The 19,146-nt window shown below is 34.0% G+C and overlaps 1 protein-coding gene across 2 annotated transcripts; it reads right to left on the bottom strand.

The window, feature by feature from the left end:
* Positions 1-3,219: 3,219 nt before the first annotated feature.
* LOC112000440 (N-terminal acetyltransferase B complex auxiliary subunit NAA25) lies at positions 3,220-18,091 on the bottom strand. 2 transcript variants are annotated; one of them, XM_024032572.2, is made up of 19 exons: positions 17,651-18,090; positions 17,142-17,298; positions 16,937-17,055; positions 16,771-16,845; positions 16,391-16,484; positions 16,183-16,301; positions 14,401-14,471; positions 13,421-13,562; positions 13,124-13,299; positions 11,264-11,466; positions 10,680-10,810; positions 7,493-7,569; positions 7,151-7,225; positions 6,778-6,970; positions 5,973-6,092; positions 5,745-5,883; positions 5,555-5,595; positions 5,159-5,413; positions 3,220-4,274 (listed from the first exon to the last, which is right to left on the bottom strand). In XM_024032572.2, exons 1-19 carry the CDS (start codon positions 17,795-17,797, stop codon positions 3,573-3,575), a joined length of 3,036 nt encoding a protein of 1,011 aa, XP_023888340.2. In that variant the 5' UTR covers positions 17,798-18,090; the 3' UTR covers positions 3,220-3,572. The 2 variants fall into 2 exon arrangements, with proteins under 2 accessions (XP_023888340.2, XP_023888341.2); XM_024032573.2 differs by lacking the exon at positions 7,151-7,225 and having other exon boundaries at positions 17,651-18,091.
* Between the last annotated feature and the right edge of the window lie 1,055 nt (positions 18,092-19,146).

Here is a 19,146-nt window from a genome sequence, read left to right as displayed (position 1 = left end):
ATTATAAGATATGTTTTTACTTTATTGAAACTTTTGACCTCTTAAACATTTAAATTTTTTTTTTAAAGAAAAGAAAAATCAAAGCAATGGCCATTATTTGACCCACAAATATCAAAGCAATAGCCAATACACCAATCAAAAATCATTTTAGGAAACTATCATTCCAATCATTCTCTCAAAAAAAATTACTTATAAAATAAATTCTCTTTAAAAAAAATATTTTCTTTTTTAATGACATCTCATGTTTCTTTGTCCTCTTTCCTGCCTCAAAGATCAACAAACTTAATACTAGAACAATAAATTTAAAATTTATATATATATATATATATATTCTACAAATTTTTGCTACAACTCTGATATGGCAGACTATGAATGGTTGTCTATCACTTACACATGAACTCACCATTTTTTTCTTCACTACTCACACTTTACCACATCACAATTGTGACAAAAAAGTGTAATAGTTTATGGTACTAAATTTTTCTAGGTTTTTTCTTCTTTTTTTTTTTGGAAGCAGATTTTTTCTAGTTGGATATATACTAAACAAGAGTTTCTACCTCACTGCACTTAAGGTTGTGTTTGGTAAATAATTACTTGCCCAAAAATAGTGTAATAGTAAATAATTGAAAGATACATTGTTAGCTCAACGATCCACGAGCCTGTGCTCCTTGTGGACCAAGATATTATGTTAACTGAGCATTAGTTGAGTTCAAATTCTATTTATGTAGCAGATATGTAGCAGATATATTGAAGTATGTTATACAAACCAAGGTATACTTATCCTTATTAAAGAACAGTTAGTTAGGGTAAAGGTTGAATTTTGATTAGGTTAGGTATGACTTATTTTAGGAGGAAGAAAACAAGAACAAGTGTACTTCTTGTCTTAGCTATCCACTTTTCCGTTATTTGAAAGAATTTAATAGTTTCACACCATAAAGTCCTCTGGGTTTGACAACGTTAATTCTTCACAGAAGAAAAAACACAAAGTCATCAGCTCCATTATATTTGACGGACTTTTTGTTTTAATAGTAAGGATTTGCAGTATACTATATGAAGAGAGCTTGAACCTGGGGTCTTTGAGACAATTTGAGTAAATTAATTGCCTCGAGTTATTAGCTTAAGCCTTAAGTATTAAAGTTTATTTATCATTCTTTTAAACAAGCCCTTCAAAGTGTATTCAAGATTTTGATCAAGGCAAAATTTGATGTTATGCAGATTTTTCACCTGTTAAGCAATCTTTATTTGAAATGAAATGAAGCTTTAGCTCTTTACGATCAAGGCAATGAAATGACTCCAATTGAGCCTCCTATAGCAATTAAACATACCCTGCTCACAAGTAAAATCTTCGATTTCTAGGCCAACAGTTTCAAATTAATGTTTACAATAAGGAAGGACACTAATATGGTTCACACAATGATAGATGATAGATGACTAAAATAATAAAAATAAATTTTTATTTTATTTCCCTTTCTATTGCCAAATAAATTGTAGGTGTTAGAATCATTGTGGTTTGTAATTTTATTTCCCACTCAATTTATGATAGATAATTTAGATAATAAAAATGAAATTTTATTTGAATTTCTCGAAATTTTTGGTAATAGAAATTTAGTTGGATTAAAATTTTAAATTTCTTGAAATTTAGATAATATTTATCTAAATTAAATCATCTAATAATTAATATCAATATATTTTTAGTTGGAATAAATTTTTTAATTTCTTGGAACTTAAGTAATTGAACTTTACCTAAATTTAACTATCTAACGATTAATTTGATAATTAAAGAGATTATAGTCACTTTGCCAAACCACGGCTTTTAATTTTAGGAGCTAACTTTATTAGATTACAAACGTTTCTATTGTAATATATATATATATATATAATTCATAAATTAAAACAATACATGTGGCAATTAGATTGGATATCCACTTGACACAATTATGATTTTTAAGCCCTAACTTTTATTATATCGTATATGATGTATTAATACTAAATTAATGTTTGTTTGGAGAGAAAAGGTAGTGATATATTGTTTATTATACTCATCTAAAATAAAAACGAATAAGAATTTGTTTGTTACCCAAAAGGCACACATTAGTAAATCTCTAAAAAATAAATAGGAAGAAAAATGGGAATTGGTTTAGTGGAGTAGCATCGAATCTCTGAACAGCCTCACCATGGTTGGAGTCCATAGTTTATCAACATCAATCAAGGCACTGATTCAAATGGCAAGTAGTTTTCTACTATATTACGTACAAAATATTGGTAATGAAGCAGGTTTGATAGATCTCTCCCAAATTTTCTATGGAACTAAAGTGATGGTACTTGAGACCTACTACTCTCTACTACATATTGCTTAAGATGAATTAGGTAGCCACCCAACTGACTTGAAAGAGAAAATGCTATCATCATTTTATTAATGTTATGTCTATCCCCAACATGTAAATGTGGAATATGAAGAGTCTTTGCATTAATAAATACCCGTAGACTTGTTTGTTAGAACTGTCTACATTTTATTTATGAGGTCATTATCATTCCAACGGGTTTGATGTGGTGTCAACGGCACAATCATCGCACTTAAGAGCTTAACTTACTAACCATTAGAAATTAATACCTTGACAAGGTTGAAGTAGACTATAGAAAATACAGTCAAGGATATGGCATCACATAACTGCCTTGACAGAGGAAATGAAAAATGATATCCACATTGATTCATATTTGACAATATGCATAAAGTTTAGATAGCAACACCAAACCAATAACCCACCAACCCAGATTCACAAAAAAATTATATGAATAATAAAATCCAGCTACGATCTGTGAATACTCAGTACTGCATTGTTCTATCTTTTTGATAATCTTAGTATGCCACATTGCTCTCGTTCTATCTACTATCACATTACCTTAGGTTTTCTTTTAAACTAGTTTAAAAGAATCTCTTTCAAACCAATATGCGACAATTTACACTTAGGAAGATTATGTGACTAAAAATACATGTTATGTAAAATCCTCTAAATCGGTTTGAAGGTAAACTTGCTCAACAACCAATTTCCTAATCATTATACACTGTACAAAGCATAACTAGTGATTTTGCCATATTCCAAAGAGTAGAGTAATTACAACGATCTACAATTTTTTTTATCCCCAAAAAAATTTTTTTTTTTTTTTTTTTTTTTTTTTTTTTTTTTTTTTTTTTTTTTTTTAAAAACCTACAATTCGAAATACCAATGAAATGGATGATACATTGCCAAAATTTACGTTTAAAATACAATGCAACAAGCTACGAGAAACATGAACCATTTTGGGAAAAAGAATGTGAGTTTATTTGGTGTACACTGTCAAACAAATCATCCAGGAAAATTTTGAAAACTACTCATAAACCAGTTTTCAACCAACTTCACCACACAAAGAGCTGGCAATATGGAGTTCTCCAGATAAAAGTTGATTAAGAATAGTGCATTAATAACAGCACTCAGAAACTATTCCACCAACCTCTTGCTAGGATAGAGTGTGAACTATTGGAGGATGAAATCATCCGATGCTCAATGTTCAAAGTTAAATGCATGAATCCAACTTCAGACTTGAGATATCTGCTGTTTCAAGGTCTTTAGTGACTTAAATTTTGATTCACAAATTTTAAGAAACTCAGATAATACTGTACACTTCCCGGTTATTATTTTCCTTGCAACATCAGCAGGACTCCAAGACTTCACTGCTTCAGAGATCCGTTCACCAAGTTCTGCATCATTTACAGATGATACATAAGTTTCTAGAATCTTAAAAACCTGCCCAGGCCCCTCATTCTGTCCTGTCTTCTGAACAAAGGACAGTATAGTTTCCAAATTTTCATCCTCTGGCCTTTTGATCTGTTCTCTTAACCATTTCATAACATTTTCTACAGTACCATATAAAGATTGGATTGACCCTCGTATTGCATTAGTCAGGGGGGAGTTAGACAGATCCTGTCCACCTTTCTTTTTCTTCTTTCCAGATGGCATAGATGCCCGGACACAAGACTGGAGTACAAGACTGTGCCAAGCTAATGGTTCTGTAACCAATTGCACTAAAATTGGAAGATCAATCCAAGGAGCACAAATTATGGGATCGATAGATGTGACCACCTCTGAAATGTACTTCTCCAGCAGAGAATCCACAATGTGCCAAGTACCAGGCCTATGTCCTTCTCCATCCGGCTGTGCTAGTTCATGGGAACTCAAGTTCCATGCATTCAAAAACACAACAAAATTTAACCAATCGATCAAGTCTGTTGTTATAGCCTGCAGCAGACGCAAAATTTTATTCTACATGAAATTTTACGAACTTATCCAGTTAGTATAGTCCAATTTCATTCAAGGAAATGAATATTTGTTATTTGTATATAAAGTCAAAACTGTGACCAAAAAAAAAGTAGAAAAAAATCTTTCCTCTGTATAATCCATGAATGTTCATCAAAACCACAAATATTGGGACAAGATAACATGACTAAAAAATTAAATAATTCCATTTCTCACATGAATTATAAGATAAAATGCAGTGTTTACATAAAACATAATTAATTTTGTACATTTATAGAATCAAATGATTTCTAAATGGATAAAGTTTAGTTACAAACTTGATTGTAGCCTAAGGCTACAACTTCACTCAATATCTTTTTATTGGATTTAAATTTTGACAAATCCACCATTAAATTACATTTATTTCTTATATCCTTTATATTTGCAAAATTTCCAAATGATCAAAAATCAATAACTATGTTATGAATCAATTGTTTAAATTGCAAGTTTTTATAGTCTAAAATTATGCATAAAAAATAAGTTTATTAATCATATAGTAAATAACATCTGAATGGCACAAAATTCAATCCGTATTAAAAGGGTAAAGAACATACAATTCAACGGTTAGATTTTCAAAATATGTAGCAATATTAATTTTTTTAAAAGAATTTGTAGCCTTAGACTTTAACTAAGTTTGTAGCCAAACTTTTTCCTTTTTAAATATAGTCCAAAATTTATTTTTTGATAAGTAAATGTAGTCCTAAATTTCAAAAAGAAAAGGTCACAAGACAAGTGTCCTTGCATTTGATAAAGAAAATTTACATAATGAATGAAAATGCTTGTAAAAATAAAATAAAAATGGAGCTTGATTGTAAATTAAATCATACCGAAGAAGGTTTTAGGCCACTAGAAACCCCCACAACAACTTCTATTGCATCACTTAAAGATAATCCCAACAATTTCGCATATCTTTCAAGCAGAAACTTTAGTTCCGAGGAAATTTTAGGGTCAGAAACAGATCCATTCACTTCAATATTCTCCTTGAGTAAAGTTGAAGCACTTTGTATAGACAGATATACCATTCGAGGAAGAAGAGACTTCCTCTCAATAACTCTCCGTAGATTTGCTTCCCGTTCCTTTGTCTAATTTCCACGCCAGAAGAAAAGGAAAAATCCAAAATTAAAGAGTAGGCAATCAAATACAAAAATGGGACATTAGTGATATGAAAAAATCTAAATTGAAAGACAAGTTCTTTACACCACCAAACATTATATGCAAATTACCGAATTTTCTCTAGGACAATAAGAAATTCCTTCAAATGGACCTGATAACAACAAACATCAATTTAGTTCAAGAAAATATCATTCAATGCAAGTATGGGATGAATTCAGATGGCCAAAACTTTCTCATGCCCAAGAATTGTAACTTCAACAGTTCAACAACAATTGGAAACAAGATGTATGTTATACTAACCTAAAAGATAGTTCTTTTCTGAAGTTGGGGTCCACCAAGGACGGGACTGCAAGTCTTCATTGAAGGTCAAAGATTTGGATCCAATCTCATTAGAGAGCTCAAGGAAGTGAATCCCACATTTCAAGCTATCAAGAACACACTGAAGGAACATACATATATAATATATCATCAAATGCATTAACTGAGAGTAGGTAATGACATGTTAAAGTCGTAAAAATAAAAAAATACCTCTGCTTCTTCAACATTATCAGCATTCTTCTTTAGCTGTAGAATGGGTGCTTCAACCCTAGCCACTAAATACTGATTTGAGTGTTGCAAACGTTCTTTAAACTGAACAAATTCAATTACCTGAAACAGGACATAATATGGCATAATTGCTTCATTCTATAGTCACAATCATAAACTGCATTGTGGCAACAATGGAAAATGAAAGCTTAAGCAGCAAGAAATATATAAAGTGAAGCATATATGTCCTTGTGCATGCTACAAATTACCCTTCTAAATTCCACATGAGAGACAGAGTAAGATAATGCAAATAAAGGCCTCATAGAGTTAGATCTTTTGGAAGGCAGTTACCCATCACAGACAAATATGCATTGGATGAGTCCTGAAAGCATAAATTTCTTTCTTTCTTTCTTAATTTTTTTTAGCCGCATGGAGGGGAGCTGGTATTCAATAGAAGTTACCCTTGACCCTTTCACATTTGTTTCTCTACTAGAACCAAATTGTTCTAAAATTTGTATTTTAAAATGTAATATAGACACGCTGAACTCTCAGTACAGATAAGAATGCAGCAGACACAAAAGTATAAACCTGAAAGGATTTGAGAGAGAGTTCCTGCAGACATTTTAAGAGCAACATGGAAGAAAAACAAATGCTGACAAACCATGCCTTGTCTAGTATATAAAGTAATAAAACATATATAAAGAAAAATAAAAAACCTATCACTTCCAGTATATCTTTGAACCATGTAACACATTATTTGCAGTAAAGTAGGTCCAAAAAAATAAGTATACTGACAATTTGTTCATACTTTTGAGTAATTTCTATGGCGATATGCAAGAAATGTAAGATCTGCAGATTCTCTGAAGTGATCATCCATAAACTTGAGATAATCTTTTAGAAGATTATTTAAATCTACCCAAAGGGGAGATACCAACATCTGGGGTAAAATGTGGTGTGAAACACTTTCCATCAAGATATTCTTCACATCCAGAGATTTATACCTAAAAGGAGGAAACAGATGCTATTATACTTGAAAAATATGAAAAGGGACTGCATAAATGTCACATGTTCATCAAAAGTAAGCCCAAACATATTGCCACTAACTCAGAATATGAGCCGAGTGGAAGATAATGCTATTCAATCAACTGACATGTAAATTCAAATCAATTTAATTACTTTACCATTCATATGCTAATGAGAGGGCACCCATGTGAGAATACAAATGTAACAACAAGATCTTGTACTGCCATACAAATCTGCCACATATAAGGAAACAAAAAATATATATATAATGTTATCTTTGTAATAGAGAACTCCCCAAAATAATACAGAATAAAATAGTTTCCAGACTGAAAGTGATGCTATACTAAAAAAAATGCAAAGATTGTATGACATACAAAAATCTCTGTGTTGTGTAAAAAAATAAATAATAATTAAAAAAAATTAGGATTTCAATGCCATAAACCGCTCGATGAATGATACCAATAGAAAATAGTAATCAAGAACTTGAAACAGTTCCTGACCTTCGGATGCTCAAACCAAACTCCAAAACCATAATTGCCTCCACAAAATAGCCAAGATCCCCTGTACGCCAAAATAACTAAACCAAAAAAGAACTCAGTATTAGCATTAACCACAGGGAAACTCTTTTTTTTTTTTTGATAGGTAATAACAGACTTTATTGATAATAAAAGTACAATGAATTTACGATAGTAAACTCATTGCACTGAAAAGAATACAAATCAATCAAAAAGAGAGACTAACAGAATTAAGAAATTCAAACAAAGAATGACAATGCGTAAACCCCCAAATACGAGACCACTCAAACAAAGTCCTAAGTAGCAAAGACTTCACACAGTCTACAAGTCTCTCAGTTTCCTCAAAAGTTTGGGCATTGCGCTCCTTCCAAATTAACCACATAAGACACGCTGGAACCATATTCCACACATTTGAAGTGTGACTTCCCAACCAATTCCACCATGCAGAGAGAAGAGAAACAACACTCTTCGGCATCACCCACTGAACCCCAAACAAACGAAGGACTTCACTCCACAAGGTATGAGCATATTTACAATGGATCAATAAGTGATCCACAGTTTCCTCTTTACATCGACAAAGGCAGCACCAATTAACAAGAGGTAACTGCTTCTTAACAAGGTTGTCTATCGTAAGAATCCCACCCCTAGCAGCTGTCCATAAGAAGAAAGCCACCCTTTTAGGTACCTTAACACACCAAATACTCTTCCAAGGAAAAGACACCATCGGGGCTGCTAGCAATGAAAAATTGAAAGAGCGCACATCAAAAACACCACTACGATTCAATTGCCATATCATGGTATCATCACCCCTCTAGGTAGCTTGGATGAAATATGCTCAAAAAAATCATAAAAGACCCCTGTCTCCCAATCTTGAAAAGCAAGACGGAAACGTAAGTTCCAACTTCTACCACCCCCATCCGGTGCACAGTCAACCATATCAAAAATCATAGCTGCCTTATCCACATCAATAGCAAACATAGCCAGATATAAATCCTTCAAGGCAATAGGGCTACTCCAAGGGTCATTCCAGAATCTAATACGAAAACCCTCACCGCTGCATACAACACATGCCCAAAAAAGCTCTCAGCCCCCTTCCTAATGTTCTTCCACATGCCACATCCATGTGTCCCTCTAACAACTCTAGTACACCATCCCCCACTGGCTTCCCCATATTTGGAAGCTATAACTTGTCTCCATAAATGTGTGACCTCATTCCCAAATCTCCATAGCCACTTCCTAAGCAAAGCTTGGTTAAACAGCCCAATCTTCCGGATCCCCAAGCCACCTACCTCCACTGGCCACACAACTTTCTCCCAAGCGACAAGTGAAAATTTAAAAACATCATTAGATCTCCCCCAAAGGAAATTCCTCTGAATCCTCTCTAATTTGTCCGCCACATGTTGTGGAATAGTGAACAAAGATAAATAATATGTAGGGAGACTTGATAAGGTACTCTTCAATAAAGTAAGTCTACCCCCTTTTGATAAATATAATTGCTTCCAACTTGCAAGCCTTTTTTCCATCCGTTCAACGATAGGGTTCCATATGGAGGAATCCTTATAATGTGCCCCCAAAGGCATACCCAAATAAGACATGGGTAAACAGCCTACCTTACAACATAAAATACGAGCTAAGGCATCCAAATTCCCAACCTCACCAACCGGCACAATCTCACTCTTACCAACATTTACTTTCAATCCTGTGATAGCTTCAAAGAAAATTAGAACCATACGAATATGTAATAATTGTTCCTCGGATGCATCACAAAAGAGAATAGTATCATCAGCAAACAAAATGTGAGAGATATGCAAACCTCCACTTGTATTGGGATTTGCTTGGAATCCACTGAGAAAGCCTCCATCTTCTGTCCTCTTCAACAACCTGCTCAACACCTCCATTACCAATAAGAATAGGAGTGGAGATAAAGGATCCCCTTGGCGAAGACCACGAGAACTGCCAAAGAAACCAGTTGGAGACTCATTAACAAGTACTGAAAAACGAGCAGTAGAAATACACATTTTCATCCATCTTCCCCACTTCTCCCCAAAACCCATCCTCTCCATAAGATAAAATAATGCACTCCAATTCACATGATCATAAGCCTTCTCAATATCCAATTTAACAATCACCCCCGGAATACCACTCTTCAATCTGCTGTCCAAGCATTCATTTGCGATTAGAACAGAGTCAAGAATCTGTCTTCCCCCAACAAAAGAATTCTGGGAATTGGAAATAAGTTTATCCAAAACACAACGAAGACTGTGCCAAAACCTTTGAAAGTAGCTTGTACAAACTACCCACAAGGCTAATAGGGCGAAAATCTCTAATATTGACTGCACTAATCTTCTTGGGTATCAAACACAAAAATGTGGCATTGAGAGATTTTTCAAAGATGCATTCTTTGTGGAAGTCTGCAAAAAAAGCCAAGATCTCCTTCTCAAAAACACACCAGCATTTTTTAAAGAAAGCCATCGTAAAGCCATCTGGACCGGGGGCCTTATCTCCCTTAGCCTCCCGTAGGGCTGCTATGATCTCCTCCTTCTCAAACTCCCTTTCTAAAGTAACCCTATCAGTTTCATCCAAATTAAAAATCATGCTCCTAACATCATATTTTTTTAGAATAAAGTACATTTTTGGCCCTTTTGGGGTCACTTTTATTTAGGCCTTACATTTCAAATTTTCCATTTTGGCTCTTCATGTTTGATTCCATTTTCATATTGGCCCTGCCGTCCATCTCCGTTAGTAATCTAACCATTGAGTGTCAAATGAATGCTTAGTAATATGACCATTAATCCAGACATAACGGTCAGAGTACTAACAGAGATGGAAGTCAAGGCCAATATGAAAAAGGAATCAAACATAGAGGGCCAAAATGAAAATTGTGAAACATATAGGACCATAATGAAAACAACTTCAAACTTTAAAGGCCAAAAGTGTAATGTAGTCTATTTTTTAATATTCCACCAAAAAAATAAAAACAAACAACTTAATCAAAAAATAATCATTTCATTCATGAACCTAAAGTTTGGCTATGCTATGATAGTAGTTATTGCACCAATCAAGTGAGTAACAGGCAAGGACTTTCTAAAATCCACCTATGGACACATAAAAAAGCTCTAATACGAATTTGTACATATAACACGGATGACTTTCTGGATGTAGCATGAGATACCTGAACCAATATATTGCACACCATAGATAGCAACTCTTCCCCATGCATACTCTCTTGTGGATCCAAGTCCTTCGAAAGTGGAAGGTTTTTACAATACATCTCCGCCATCTGTACAGCAGAGCCCTCAAGTTCTGGGAAGGAACAGCTCCAGGTTAAGCAGAAAACTCAATGACAAAGTTCACACAGTAAAACACAGCATTCTCCAATGAGCCACATATAAAAAAAACCTTTATTGGTAAATATAAATAAGCTGCCCTGCCATTGATATTTACTAATAGTGTGTGTGTGTGCGTGTGTGTGTGTGTTTTTAGCTTGTTTATGTGGTTCACTGTATTTTTCACTGTTAAGATTCAGCACATTGACCATGATGAAGCATGACAATGCAACCAATCTAAACACCAGCCACAGCATTTGACAATGGAGTTGCAAAAATATGTGATCCAACCATAGTTGATCTTAGGTGGCACTAACAACCCCTTCCCCCCCACCAACCCCCCCACCAAAAAAAAAAAAGAGGGTGTATGATGGTATCACCCAGGAAAATGAAATTGCAGAAATTTAAGATTAAAAGGCAAGAGACCTACCACTCTTGGGGAGCATGTACATCTTCCCAATCAGTTCTTGAACTTTTAAAAGGGTAATCGACTTCCCAAGCTCTTTGGTTGGCACTGCTGAATTAGATTCAGAGTTTTTCATTAACATCTCCAAAAACTCTGTTTTCTTATCATGAGTCAGAACTTCAAGAAACACCTCAACATCAGAAGTGAAGCAAGCCAAGTGACCAAACCTGTGTTTAACAAGAAAAGAAGCTCCAAAATATAGAATCATAACTGTCACATTATGAATATTGTTCACTAACAAAATAAAAGTTTATAACATATTAAACACGACTAGAGTGGAAAACAAATTGACAGGAACTTTTTAGAATTTACAAAGTAGACACAAAAATAATTAATCCACCGATATTCATCAACTTGATAACCCTAACTGTGATGAACAACACCAAGGAGACTGATAAATTAATAGAATCAACTATTACAACAAAAAAGAAACTTACAATTAATACACACAGGAAAGCAACCAGAGATGGCATATTAACAGACCACAAGAAAATATAACTCAACTCAATTTGGCCATATAAGTTCACAAGATATATGAAGACATGAGTTATATGGGCTCTATGCCACACCACTTCGGAGATTGAAACAAAAGAAAAGTGATGCAGAATTACGAGCTTTGATGCCAAATTTGACGTAGAACTAAATTCTCTAAAGAAATTTGCAGGAAAAACATAGATGAAAAATAAGATAAACCTAGCAATCAACGCATAGGGAGTCGGCACCAGGTGGGATAGAAAACCTAAAAATCAACATAGAGTTCGTTGGAGTCAACACCAGGCCAATAGAAAATTCCAACTGAAATTTTAATCATCATAAACTTGTCTTACATGAGTTCAAGAACGTGCTAATATAGATTACTAGGACTAAACCCCTAATCCTAATTGACTTGTTTCAAATATCAATTATTGAAATAACAAAATAACCTTGACTCACGGAAATAATTAAAAAAAAAAAATACCAAAAACCTAATTAACTAATAAGACTTAAATTAAATACAATGGGCCAATAGTAAAAAAATACAATTGATAACTAAAATTTAGGAGTGTTAATGTTTGACCCAACCCGCGAACACGACACAAACCCGACATGGGATTTTGCGGGTTAGGGTTGAGCCTTAACAGGTTTGGATCATAAACGGATCGACCCGAACGTTACACAATAAAAAACGAGTCATAAGCGGGTCAACTCGCATGACCCACAATAGACACGTTTAGCACGCTAATTTATTCGAGTAAACCTGAAATGACATATTTAACACACCTCGTTTAACTTATATAACAAATAATATTCATTTTATTTTAGATTTGTCAAATAATTTTTATATCCAACCTATATTTTAAACTAAAAAAGAAAAGTGAATAATTACAAAAACTTAGAAGGAATACGATTGGAAATTGAAATGGGTTTGACTTAAAGTATATGCACTACTTTTTGGATATAAAATATATATATATATATATTTCTAGATGGATGTTATATTTAATATTAAGCAGATTGAAATAAGTTGTATCACATTCGCGTCAACCCAACCCAACCCGTTTATTAAGCGTGTCAAGTGAGTTGGGTCAGGTCAATCCGCCTTATTAACAAGTCGGGTTAGGGTTGAAGGATCATGACACAATTATTAAATGGGTCAAGTTTGGGTTGAGCCATTTAGTCGAATATCCTTACCTTGATCCCTTATGCATGTATTTTTTCAAGAATTATATGATCCCTTATGCATATCTTTTTTCAGGAATTATATGATCATTGGTGAAATAAAGTATAGGACTGGGAGGGATGATTTGCAATAGGGCAGTTGCCAATTGAAATGCAAAACCATACCTGAAAAAATATTGCATCAAGGCCTCCATTATCTTGTCATCATCCCCCTTTCCATATAGGTGCTTCCTCCTTTCAACTTCAAGGTTTGCCAAGTATGGACCCCTTAAAATGTTATTACTGGTGTCCGCTTGTAACTTTTGTATAAAAGCTACGGCATTTGACATACAAGAATCAAACTGCATTAAAAATTTGAGCAAATTAAATTTTGCACAAAAGATTGCAGCAAAAGTGCTACTTGAAATAGGTTAAATGACCAAACATATAAAGACACATCAGAATTCAAGTGTATACACATACCACTTCATCTGCCAAGTGTGAAAGCTTGTAGTCAATGAATTTTGGTGGATGAATTGGATCGTTGAGGACCCCATTAGACCAGTTACTATCATCCTCCAGCAAACAGCCTAAATAATGTAAGAAACACTCCCAATCATCAGGGCTGCCAGAGGAGAGAAACATGTCAGAATTGCAATCCATACTACCAAATATAGACAAGTGGAGATTATTTGAAAAATGAATTTGAGCCGAGATGTACTAGAAGTTTCAACTCAATTTAGTAATGCACTGAAAAAGGAGCAAACAAGCCATTTCAAAAGCCATGGTACTAGTAACAAACAAAAGAAAAACCTTCACAGGTGAAAACAAGAACAGGAAAAAGGAGGGAGAGGGCGGAGAAGGGAGGTCTAACTAGCAAATGAAATGTGCATTTAAGAAAAATTTGATATGATTAATTGATAATAAAACCTTCTTTCATGAGTATATTTTAATAGAAAAAGAAGAGACCTCAAGTACAGAGGAAGTTTACACGGAGATCCCATCTATCAATTTATGCAAGGATGAGGACAAAAAGACCCAGTGATCAGTAGTCAACCATATATGATAGGCCACAATACAAGGGCAGATCATGAGCTTTGTCCCACAAGATAGCAGCACAGAGTCCTAATCTAAGTTAAATTACAAGACTACAACTCTACAAAAAGAAACAAGCACTGGGAGCATCAAAATCAGTTTTCTAATACCTAAATTGCCAATTATAAACTAAAGAATATATTTTTAGGTATCTATTCCATTACATTACCTTATCTTCAAATTAATTAAAAATAAATAAAACACCAGGGAGCCATATAGGGAGCACTAGCTAATCTTTATTTATATGTTTTATCATGATTTTAATGCAAATTTGTGGCAATAAATCTCAAGCTATGTAAATACCCTTTTGTCTAATGCCAATTGAACAGTTTATAATATTGGCACTGTGCAAGTTTCCACAAACATACCACAATTCTAGGATTTTCTGAAATATACTGGCAGCAGCAGCATAGTCACCTGCCCGAGCAAGAAGCCTCCCCTGTCAACTTAAAATCAAAGTCCAAAAGTTGATAAGGAAAGCAAAAAGTACTAGATGAGTTTCAACCATCCATGTGAGCCAGAAATGCATTATATATTTGAAACTTGGGACGGTAAAGAGGGTTCAAAAAATTTATAAAATTACATGCAACATATTTCATGCCATGGAATTCATGCAAGGGCGGCAATGTGATAAAATAAAACCAAAAATTGAGAAAGTCAAAGCATAGCCAACATTATAACAAGAGCAAGGGAAGTCATTCTGCAAGCTTCACTAGTATTGAAGGTAATCATAAGCGGGCAATAAAGTAGTGTATCAGCTCATCAACAATCACCGAATTACTAAAGCTGAGTATAAATTTACACAACTAAGAACCAAACTTGCTTACCATTTCCAATTATTGACATGTTTGGTCTTTCATATAAAGCAATAATGACTAGATAAATTCAAACAACACTTTTATCCAGCATTGCAATGGTCGATTTGTAACGTTCTTTCTCTCCATATAAAGAATTAAAATTAAAAATAAAATAAAATAAAATAACAAGATACCCATTTCAATTGGCTATGTACATATATATATATATATATATTTATATCAGGTATTAAACTTTCAATGCTCAAATTTTAAACGTCATATTTGAGCATAAAAAATAGATGATGCATCAATTCAGTAGCATGGATCCTATAATAAAGTAACAATGCAAAGAACAAAAAATCCCCATATATTGATAAGGCCACATCCCATAAATGGCAGCAAGTTTGGGTGTACTGCAGATTTTTAATTGGTATGTTACACATGCACTTGGGTTTTGAACCAACCAACTCACTCTCCATCCATTTGTATGGCAGAAGGAAATGCCATTTGAGCTAGAGCTCATTGGCAGGTGTAACGTACATCAATGTACAGTTCATTCATAACAATGACAACTCACATATCTTCCTACTCATAGAGCATCTAGAAGGCCACATGTAGCCTCACTAAGCTTGTTTTTTAGACTGTTAGCTACCATACCTTCTTTATTTAAATAAATAAAATAAATAAATAAAAACCTTGAACATAGACGTAGGGCTTCTGAAGATGCCAGTATGCATAATTGGAAGTGGACTTTTTGAATAAAAAATAAAAATGTTAACTAGATATTTTGGAGAATATAGAAAAGTGGAAATCAAAAAGACCTACCAAAATAAAAAATGAGGACAAATAAGTTTAAAAAATTAAAATTCCTTAATATGAGACCACACATCATTTTCCTAAACAATTAGTATACTATCTCTATTAGGAGTGTGCAACTGCTTGAGGTTATAAGCATTTTTTCCAACATGGTTTAATTTTCTTTTATTCTTTAGTAGTTATTATCTTCTTCAACTGCCATCTCTTTGTATTGCATATTTCACTTCACAAAGAGAGAGAGAGCGCCTATGAACAAGTAAGTAGTGCATGAGAGAAGGCTGTATTCTATGTCCTGCAATCTTCTTCTCAATCTAGCCTTCCTCTAGGACACCTCGTTTGTTCATGCTCACATCCATCTTCTCCTTTTTTTTTCCATTCTTACAAAAATTTCTGCTTCTTAACCAAGTCCTCTAAAGAAGAAAACTACCAACAAAAGAGTACAAAAATATATATATATATATATACATGAAAACATTTAAATTCATAAATTACATGATACTAAAGCTAACACTAAAAAATGAAAGCTAAAGAAAGTACCTGTATGCGCAGCTTATCTACTTCGATCATTAGCAACGATCCTAATTTCCCAGAGAGAATTTCTAGAGCATCACCATACTTAGCTTGCTGCTCCAATACGGAAATGTAGACAATAAGAGCTGAAATAGACTCCAATCATTTAGTAATGAGATTAACCATTCTTATTTAAATTCCAAGATAAATAGGTAAGGATAAGAATTAAGAAAACCTTCAGGCTCATGCAAGCTATGGGAGGCAACATGCTTCTTGATTAAACCTTCAGCTAAGAGCAATAACTTCTCTCCCCCATTACCACAAAACACCTACCAGAAGTTCAGACTCCATAGAATTAGTAGCATGCATAGAAAACAAGGAATAATTTGCAGAGAAGATCTAACTTCAATAGACAAATAATATGAAACCCAGTAGATCAATTGTGCCAGGTTTTTCTTTTTCTTTTTCTTTTTCTTTTTTATTTTGGGTGGGGGTGATATTTGATATTATATGGTCCTAGGATCAATGATGGGTCTCCTACGCAATTGCTAGAATAACAAAAAAAAAAATGCACACATTAATTGGACAACAAACAAAAGAGAAAGCTGGCAGAACCTGTAACTGAATGCTACAAATTGCCCAGAGCAAAAACCTTTCTTCACCAACAAGCTTATACATTTTGATAGCTGTCTGCCAGAAGACAAGACCAGAATAAGTAAAGTTTCAGTAACTTTGACCCATAACAATGCATAAACAAACGCTCAACGTTATGATAAATTACCTGCTGCTGCTTCACAAAAGAGTACTCGCGAACATAGCAGTTGAAAAGGCCCATCATTAGCTCCGAATTGTTTGGAAATTTCCCACAAGCATATTCGTAACAGCTCGTAGCCAAGTCCACTGATTTACAAAGAATTATGAGATAACTCAAAAAACAATGAAATGCATATAAACAGGTTACTCCAAGCATCAAAACAAGTACTGACGGTGATCAAGTCGTTGGAAAACAATCTGCAGCGTGCTGAGAGTGAGATCGTCCATCAAAACGGAGTCGTTCTTATACAACAAGTCTTTGGCACTTAAGCAAACAGTTAGTGCTTCATCGGGTTTCCCCATCCTTTCTAAAATCAGAGCTTTAAGCGCCTGCAGAACGTAAACAATACCGTCGCAAATGACATTTGAACATTACCATCTGTACATTGTCTTTTTATCTACTTTAATGAAAGTTCAGATTAAAACATTTATCGAGCTCTTCGAACCTAGAAATTGATATTTGAATGTTCCAACTTCAATCTTATTATCTCTCAAGTTGATCAAAACAGCAAAAACTTGTAAACGATAATTAACACACAAAAAATAATCCACATTGCTAATAAACTCCAAGCAATTTTAACAATAAAGTATAGCATTGCAACTTGCATGAATATATTACACACACACCAAAAGCTATAACAGTACAAAAAGAGGATAAAAAAGAGAGGAAATGAAACATTACAAGAGCGTAAGGTGAGTTAGGGAATTTGGAGAGAAGTGTGGTGGATTGCTTGAGAGCATTCTTGAACTGCCGCGAATCGATAGCGTCCCAAATGGGTCGGACCCTTCGCTCCGGTATCCCACCCGCCAAGCCAAACTTGGACGCCATTACCGGGGTCAAGGTTAATTAGGGTTTGGGCTGGAGATCGAGAAATGGTACACTCTGTAACTAGTAAGTAATTGTTGTAGAAGTAGTAGTAGTAGTAGTATCTATCTATCACTGTAATCAATCTTTTGGGGTTTGGTGGCTGTTTTTAACTCTTTGGGTCTGTGAAGAAAGATTTTTTTCTTTGAGAAACGGAAACGGGGAAGAAAACCTAATCCTAGTGTTTGGAAGCAGGTATTAGTAAGTAGTAGATCGCACTTGATTGAAAACGAGTCTGCACCTCGTCCCCGAATTAGACTTCGCAGGCCATGTTTTAGCTTTTTAACTTTTAACTTTTTAAGGGTCGATTTGTCATTTCCGTGGCCGCGCTTCCTTATTTTAGGCATAGGATTTTTTTATTTTTTATTTTTTTTATGTTTTTGACTTTGGATAGAATTATTTTTTGGCATTGATTGGGTTTTTTTGGTTTGTTTAAAGAGAGTTTCAACCTATAGTATCAGACCAAGATATTAATCAGTTTTTGGTATAGACGGAGATTAAACCCCAAATCTCTTATACAACTATAAAATATTTTATCAGTTGAGCTAATTAGAACCCACTTTTTATATTTTTATTAGTTGTTTATTTGGATAATTGGATTAAGTATAAATATCCAATAGCGAGTAGTACAGTAGGAGGATGGTTTTGTTTAGTTGGATAATTGGATATATATCCAAAAAATAAAATTGGATAATTGGATAGTATAAAGATCCTTCCTATGCACACTTTTATCCGGGAAACATCTTATTTAAGATTTAAAAAAAATTGTATATAAAAATTAAAAAACAAAAAGCTAACTTATAAGTTGTACCTAAACACAAACTTAGAGTATTCACATCAATCTATCTACATTCTATAATACAAAAATTAGTTAAATTTACACATTCTTCCCCAAAAAGTAACTACATCTGTGATGGTATAAATGTGTATATATAAATGTGATTGCTATAATAACTTTGTAAATATATATGGTTATTGTTGCTGTGTAAATCAATCTTTTATTTTATTTTTTTCTCTCTCCCTCCCACTAGAACCCTCCCTATCACTCTTTCTCCTTCTCTAATCTCGAACTTTCTCTCTCTCAAAACTTCCATGCCCAGTAGTTTCTCACCACAGCTCGCCACTGCCACCGTGGTTTTCCTTCATTCCTCACCGCAAAACCTCTCCAATCTCATCCACCTTCATTCATCTTGTTATCTTTATTTGTATTGCACCGAGTTTAGTCATAACTGAACCCTAATAACCATAACTACGGTGGTTTACAACAATGGTTTATTGACGTTCTTCTTATATTTTCTCTTTATTTGATCTAT

Source organism: Quercus suber, unplaced genomic scaffold, assembly GCF_002906115.3.
Source record: "Quercus suber isolate HL8 unplaced genomic scaffold, Cork oak 2.0 scaffold_248, whole genome shotgun sequence".
Taxonomy (NCBI): Eukaryota; Viridiplantae; Streptophyta; class Magnoliopsida; order Fagales; family Fagaceae; genus Quercus; species Quercus suber.
Note: the sequence above shows the minus strand (reverse complement) of the source record. Positions and strands in the feature narration are given on the sequence as shown.

Excerpts from the sequence above, each read along its gene's own strand:
- LOC112000440 (XM_024032572.2), bottom strand. The coding sequence starts at position 17,797 with ATGGCGTCCAAGTTTGGCTTGGCGGGTGGGATACCGGAGCGAAGGGTC. Across the intron at positions 7,570-10,679 it reads TGTGCAATATATTGGTTCAG|TTATTTTGGCGTACAGGGGA; the intron begins GTATCTCATGCT and ends TTTTTGGTTTAG. Across the intron at positions 4,275-5,158 it reads GTGGCCTAAAACCTTCTTCG|GCTATAACAACAGACTTGAT; the intron begins GTATGATTTAAT and ends CGTCTGCTGCAG.